At 47.9% G+C, this 7,544-nt stretch overlaps 1 protein-coding gene across 1 annotated transcript; it reads right to left on the bottom strand.

Annotated features, from left to right (window-relative positions):
- Positions 1 to 2,288: 2,288 nt before the first annotated feature.
- On the bottom strand, positions 2,289 to 4,222 carry LOC124665438 (glycosyltransferase family 92 protein Os08g0121900-like). The gene has a single exon (XM_047202858.1). The coding sequence runs from the start codon at positions 4,059 to 4,061 to the stop codon at positions 2,289 to 2,291; it is 1,773 nt and encodes a 590-aa protein (XP_047058814.1). The 5' UTR covers positions 4,062 to 4,222.
- Positions 4,223 to 7,544: the final 3,322 nt, after the last annotated feature.

The following is a 7,544-nucleotide window of genomic DNA, read 5'->3' as shown; positions in this document are numbered from 1 at the left end:
ACTCTTAACTTTCGAGTTCCATCCCGTCCCACATCCAAGTGTTTCGCGCGCATGTATGTGATACTAGTATCATATCAATCCTATTAACATGTTGGTCGATGTCATATTTCTTTATTGTTTGAATTTCAAATAATTTTTTTAATAAACAAAAGTAATGATGTAATAATAATCTTGAATAAATAAATAAACATTAACTTTTAAATTTGTATTTTATTTTAAATTTTTAAAATTTTAAATACTTATTTTTTTGCCAAACCTAAAAGCTAAAAATTTGAAAATCTAAAAATTGGATAAAAGTAACAGTAATCTTCATGTAGGATGCAATTATTAATTTTAATTTTTTGAAAAAATAATATATAATCCGTAATTTATAGCAAAAACTAAAATCTTCCTGCTTTCGTATTTTTATTTGGAATTTTGAGAATCTAAAAATTGGCTAACCGGGTAAATCCCGGTGAATTCGGATGTAACTTTTACCACGATGATTTTGATATATTATACGTTTTCCCCGACGTCGTATGCAAAAGTTAATACGGTTTTACCATTTTTAAAAAAATTGCAAAAGAAGTCAAAATTCGAATATCTTAATTTCACCGAATAGTAGGTTGCATAACATACAAGAATCTGAAAAAAATTATTTTTTGAATTTTCTATCATTTTCTTTTGTATTTTACAAAGCAAAAAAGGCGATCCACGGGCGGCGGGGGGGGGTGAAGGGTGCGTGGTGAGTAAAAAACCCAAAAAAAACCTTTAGTCCCGGTTGGGGACACCAACCGAGACTAAAGGGTAGACCTTTAGTCCCGGTTGGTAAAGGCATGCGCCGGCCGCAGCCTGCCATTGCCCTTTAGTCCAGTTTCCCCAGCAGAATCTGGACTAAAGACCCCATTAGTCTCGGACCAAAGTATTTAGAGACTAATTGGTTGGGATAGAAGGCCTCTTTTCTACTAGTGAAAATGAGAAGCTATCTTACATCTAGGCAACTTTTGCTAGGTTACTCGGTGGCAAGCTTAATTAGTCAGTTTTTGTAGTTTGCAGACATCCAGTTTGTAGTTTGCATGTCCTTTAATTTTTCAAACAAATATGCTAGAGTACTCAAAACTGCAGATGCTTTCCCGAACTGATGTGCAACTGAAATTATACGAGGGTGTCAATGCCAGGAGAATATCTTTCAGGGCAAAGATGTCGACCTGAAAATGGGACCAGATTTTTGGATAGATTTTTCCATCGCAGCCATCCTCGATTAGGCGGCAGACGTCCTGCCACGCAACCGCCCGATCCCAACCGTTAACCATACTGTCTAGTGTCTACCCTGAAATTGATAAAAAGAAACTTCGCCGCCCCTTCACAACAGCCTCTGATCCAGAGCCACTTGGACATGTCGATTTGCCGGCTTATGGATGTGGGCAGCTGACAACGGGTATTGTCCATGCCAGTTGACAAGATGCGTTTCCAGTGTCTTCTGTCACATATTAATCTGATGATAATGGCAACGTCATTATCGTAACAAGATCCAACTATATGTACGAGACAATGACCAGACGCGTGTGATATGCCATGTTCCTAGTCTCTTTTATGAAAAAAAAACTAATCTGATAATAATAATAATGTACCAAAGTCACAGCCCTTTTAGTGTCATTTCTGAAAGAGATTTTTGCAAAGAGACAACAGGTTCTGAAAGTATTCTTTACTTCTTTAGGCAGAAGAAGCGAGAACACTAATATGAACAGTTTGGAATATGATGCTCTCTTTGAGGCTCCTCTTTGCGTCCAAGAACCTTCTCAAAAGCATCCACGTTTTGTTTTATTTATGCTCTCAGTGTTATCCATCAGTTTTCAGATGGATATTAACTAGAATAGTGAGCTGCTAAAGTTTTACCCCTTTATAGAGAATTTAAGAATATGTAGTATCTAACTATCAAAATGTCATCGGAGACCCCCAGCGTGCAATTAGAAGAATACAGACGAAATCTTGATGCGATGAAAACCATAACACATTTGGCATCATGTACAAAAGATAAACTGTTATGCACAGTTTGCTTGGTGGAGCAATCTATGACCACTAGCTGTTCAATTTGTCATCTCAAGCAATCTCCGTGTAAAAAGATGTGCCTGCCTTGCTCAGATCGGATCAAGCAACATGTAAACCATTATAGTATATATCAGGGTATATATATATTGTCAAAATCAATAAGGCTTTTGTACATCCTCTAGTCAGCTGCAGCAAGAAAGAGATCGTGTCCTACCAATAATGTTTGTACAGTTACGTTGAAAGAATCGGTGATGCTTCTCCTAATTTTGTACGTACGTGTATCCTCTATGATGTGCTTGTGCCGGTCCATTCCTAAACCCAGCGCCGAACCATCTCCGCGTCGCGTCTCGGAGCAGAGTGTCATTCACCTCGCAAAACTTGTGCGTCCAACCGACCGGTTCGACGGCCTCAAACCCTAATCCCGGGGTCCGGTCCTTGGACTTGAGGTTCACCGGGTCGGTCCAGTCCGCCACGTACGTCGACACCCGGCGCCGGAACTTCACCTTGAACTCCTCCCACGCTTGGTACTTGTAGTGGTTCACTCGGACTTGTTTGTTCCACTCACCTCGGAAACCGGGCCGGAGCGCGAAGTGGTGGATGGAGTTGACCAGCGAGCCGTCCACCGCGTCGAGCCGGAGGAGCGACTTGTGCCGCTCCTGGGTTCGCCTCCGGCACGTGTAGCCCTGCGTGACCCCTTCCTCCGGGTTCGAGGTCCGACCCGAGGGCCCGAAGTCGGCGCAGCCCAACGACACCTGGCCGATGTCTGGCTGGACCGACGACACCACCGACCGGAGCATGGTGGACTTGTCCGGGTTGTTCTCGGATTGGTTCCAGTGCGGGGAGAAGATGAACTCGTCGACGTCGACGAAGGCCATCCACTGGCACGAGTGGCGGTGCGCCGCGGCGCCGTGGGAGAACCCGGCCTCCTGGGCCTTGGTCCAGGGCCACGCCACGGTGGAGACGTCGTGCCCGGCTGCGTTGAGGTGGTGGACCTGGTCTGCCAGGTCGTCTTCGCTCCCGTTGTCGTAGAGGTAGAACCGGTCCACGCCCACTGCCGCGTGGTAGACCACCCACTCCGGTAGGAACTTGGCCACGTCGCGGACCATGGTGCAGGCGCAGATGAGCTTCTTCTCCGGTGATGCCGTCGACGAGCCTGGACGCGGCGGATTGTAGACGGCCAAAGACGGGAGTGGCTCCTGGCCGGTGATGGCGAGCGTGACGCGGAGCTCCAGGGATTCCTGCTGCACCGGCATAGGCGGAGGCGGGCACCTGAAGACCTGCTGCGCCGAGGTGGCCGCCGGTAGCGTGGCTACAACGTGGTCGCCGTTGGCGCCGCTGGCCGCACGGTAGTACACGCACTGGATATCGGAGGCCGGGCGGTTGACGCCTTGGCGCGGGTTGACGCCCTTGGCGAAGACGAGCACGTCGCCGCCGTCCACCACGGCGGACTCGTACACCAGCCGCCCGCTCCAGCGCAGCATCTCGGTCGACCGGCCACCACCACGGGCAGCACCCACGGTCCTCTTCGACGTCGACGAGGAGGCGATCACGAGCTGCGGCGCGGGGAGCGTCTTGTGCCTCCGCGCCGGCTCGGGCACGACGCAGGCGTACGCGCGGCGGCCGGACCTCCCGGGCGCCGGTAGACTCCCGAGCGCGCGCGCCGGGGACGTCGCCCCGCCACGGAACCTGCACGTCACGTTTCCCGCCGCGTCGGCGGCGTCGGCGCGGAGCAGGACGAGCGCCTCCCAGTCCGGGAGCAGCACGGCCGCGTCCGGCTGCGCCTTCGTGGCGCGACGACCACCGGTGTCCGGCGTGGCGGTTGCGGTTGTGGTGTAGCCTTTGACGGCGCCGAGGCGGACGTGGAGCCGGCGCGCCGGCACGAGCTGCAGGGCGCGCGCGGGGGCGGCGAGCATGCCGCCGGGCGGGACGAGGCTGAAGCAGAGGAGCGCCGCCAGTGCGAGCGCGAAGGCCGCGGCGGTGATCAGTGCGCGGCACCGCGCCACGGCGTGCCGCCGGCGCGCGTGCAGCTGCATGGCCGGCGGCGGCGGCGGCGGCGATGCGATGGGAGCGGCGACGCGCAACAACACCTAACGAATTCCAGAGTCCGGCTGCCCCGCGACTTTTATACGTCTGCCGTTGACGACTCTCGCGCGCGGTTGCGTTGGAATCGGTTTCGGTCAGGTTTGTTAACTAGGAAAGGTTTGTACGTGACTGTAGCAACAAACAACGGGAGCTTAATCTAGTCGCCTGCAAATTTGAAAGTTGGAATTTTGGTCGTTTATCCTGTAACAACTTGTCTTTTTTTTTCCTTATATAATCGTGTTTATTTTGAACTTACCTGGCCTCTCAACTTTATCGTCGTCTCTAATGCACGCACACTCTTTGACTTCGTCCCGATCAAACTATGACAACCGTTGATGATGCTGCTAAACACTGCAATCCTCATAGTGATGCCATTTTCATTCTTTTTCCTTTGTCTATTTGAGTGCTAATTTAACTAGCCTCTGCCTATTTCGATTTCTGATTTCGGTAACTAATTATATAAATAACCACAACACATCACTATGCAGCTCCCAAACCGAGCCTCACTAAGTACATGGATTCTTGGCCGACTTCGGGTACCCCCAACCCTAGCCTTGCACATCTTGACTTGCTCTTTGCAAGGCAAAAAACTATCCAAGATAGTAAGTACTCGGTGGTATACTCCTGATGTCTCCGACATACACTGAATTGGAAGCTTGTTTCCGAGATACTAATCTTGCTACCCTCGAGCCCAAATCTCGGGTGGCGATGTGGCAAGGCTTTGCAAGGGCTAAAAGGCACAAGCAATAGGGAAAGACATTTCTCACTATACTAAAGTCTCCAATTTGGCATGTTTACCTGACTCCACCGTCTCGCCTCCCGTTGACCCCACCTGCCCCGATTCAAAGTGATTTAAGGTGACATGCATGGATTCTTCTTCGGCGTCGGTGCCCCTACCCTTAACCCTAATCTTGACACATTAACCATTGGTGCAAGCCTCCAACATCATCGTTGGTATGGATCGTCACAACTACGAGGGCACAAGCTACAAGGGCATGTACCAATCGGGCCCGAAGGACATGAAGGGGTGGTGGAGAGGCCATGAGTTCGACGAGGTCATGGAGTATTGCCACGCTAGCATGGAGCCGCCCACACCGACACCACCGATAAGCTCCCTCTCTGTGGCGCTCGAGAGCGCCTCTCCCCACCCCCAAGCCCAAGGGCGAGTTCCGTGTTGCCCCCGTTGGCGATTAACCGAGATGTAACATCAACATTATTTAATTTAACAACAACACTAACAACAATATTATGTATCAATACCAACAATAACCATATACTGAAACGCCACCAACAATAACTAGTAAAACATGTTTAGTACTTTAAAAAATAAGACAAGTACCAAAAATAAGACATGGAGAGAGAGAGAGAGAGAGAGAGAGAGAGAGAGAGAGAGAGAGAGAGAGAGAGAGAGAGAGAGAGAGAGAGAGAGAGAGAGAGAGAGAGAGAGAGAGAGAGAGAGAGAGAGAGAGAGAGAGAGAGAGAGAGAGAGAGGAGCGAGTATGACTAGGTCACGCAGGCGGTGTACATATCACGACCCGTGGGCCGTCTGGGCCATGCCACCAATACTAGATATACCGGTGGGCGGTGGCATAGTGGGCCACACCTCCTTTTTTTGAGACTACTCAGACTACTAAGGCTCACTAAATTGGTGGCGTTCTACTTTGCAGACACGCCATCGGTAACACGGTCGGTGTGCCACTAGTGTATTTTGGCCTATAACCTATTTTTTCCTACTAATGATAGAAGGAAAAAATCAGGCAACCTAAGGATTTCCGTCAAGTCTGCTTGCACACGTGCATTCGTTTGACAATGCATGACGGAAAGCGGAAAAAAATAGCTAGGAAAACAGTACGAGTAGCTGTTTTTCCTTTAATTTATTTTCTATTAGTCACACGAGTAGTAGCACCACAGCCAGTCATCGGAAGGGAATGGTCAAAGCTTGGGAGCTAAGTTTTATATGGACCTAGTTGCATTGCCGGTCCATGACCATCCACATACCGTGTGCTGCTTGCTTCCTCTAGCTAAAGCGATGCGTACATAGACAGACAAAATTGATTTAAACCGGAGACATCGATCGGTAGAAAGCAGCATGTGCATTTGTATACAGGAATTCCCCAAAAAGAAAAATATATAGAATCACAGTCACACCTGTCTCGTATATATGATTGGATTTTATGCCATGAAAATGACCTTATTATTGTTAGATTTGTTTGTGGTAAAAGAGACTAGGAACCTGGCATGCCACGGGCGTCTGGTCATTGTCTCGTATATATATTTGGACCTTGTTACCAGAATAGCATCTATTATCGGATTAATCTGGCGTAGAAGAGACTGGAAACGCATCCAGTCATGTTCAATCCGGCGTTGTCGACATGCCCAAGTGGCTCTCTGCATCAGAGGCTGATGTGAAGAGGCGGCCAAGTTTATCTGAAAGATCGAGGTCGTGGTCGCGATGTCTACCGTCCAATCTACTCGGTAGTATGTATGGTCACAACGTATAACGAACTAATCAATCCAAGCCGACCGAAGAAATTAATTTTATAGCACAAATTCATCAGCATGGATCAACTCCAACAATTGATATATGACATGCTTGACAGTTTCGATCAAAAGCAAACAACCAAATCAAGTACGCCATAGAATTATTTTCTTCCACTTTATCCCAATTCAAGCATGTCGACGGCCACACGGTCCGAGACATCAATGCTTCCCTTGAAACCAATTCTCGTGGCATTGATACTAGTATTAGGGAATTTCAGTACCATATCATTTTGTTCGGAAAAGCACAATTGCACTAAGATATTTGTTTGGAAAATCATATATATGCTGATTAGAGCGAGCAAGAGCAGCTTCAGCAGAATCAATTTAGTTAGTATTAGTAGACAAGCTATATGCACTAACGAAACAAAATTATTACCGGGGAGAGATGTTTTGGCTCAGCGGTACATATGGTCCCTTTATTTTGAAATGTATATTTTATATATTTTGAAATGATAAAAACATTAAATGAAAAATCAAAATTACATCTTCACATGCTAAGTGTGACATGTGTATACCATATCGGGTCCTAAGTATTGTTGTCCCTGGTACAAAACCCAGAAGGAAATAGAAGAAAACCCACGAAGAAATCCAGAAGAATCCGAAGACATCACGATTAGGAAAACAAAATCTATATCGGGTGAACCGACCTATACTGTAACTCGACCTCGAGGTGGACTCTGAGACCTAGCCCGCTATATAATGGTTGGGAGGAGCCACCGAGAGGGGACTATTCAATCATTCGAGACACCATTGTAACCCTAGTTTCACATCATACAATCTCGGTGATTCTCCCTTGATAACAAATACTCGTCGGCCACCTAGTTTGGCTAACCGGTTTGTTGATTCGCCTGTGTCCTTCTTCCTGAAACTCAAATCTATCATCATGGGTATTG

Source organism: Lolium rigidum, chromosome 1 (genome assembly GCF_022539505.1).
Source record: "Lolium rigidum isolate FL_2022 chromosome 1, APGP_CSIRO_Lrig_0.1, whole genome shotgun sequence".
Lineage (NCBI taxonomy): Eukaryota > Viridiplantae > Streptophyta > Magnoliopsida > Poales > Poaceae > Lolium > Lolium rigidum.
This window is presented reverse-complemented; position numbering and strand designations above follow the sequence as displayed.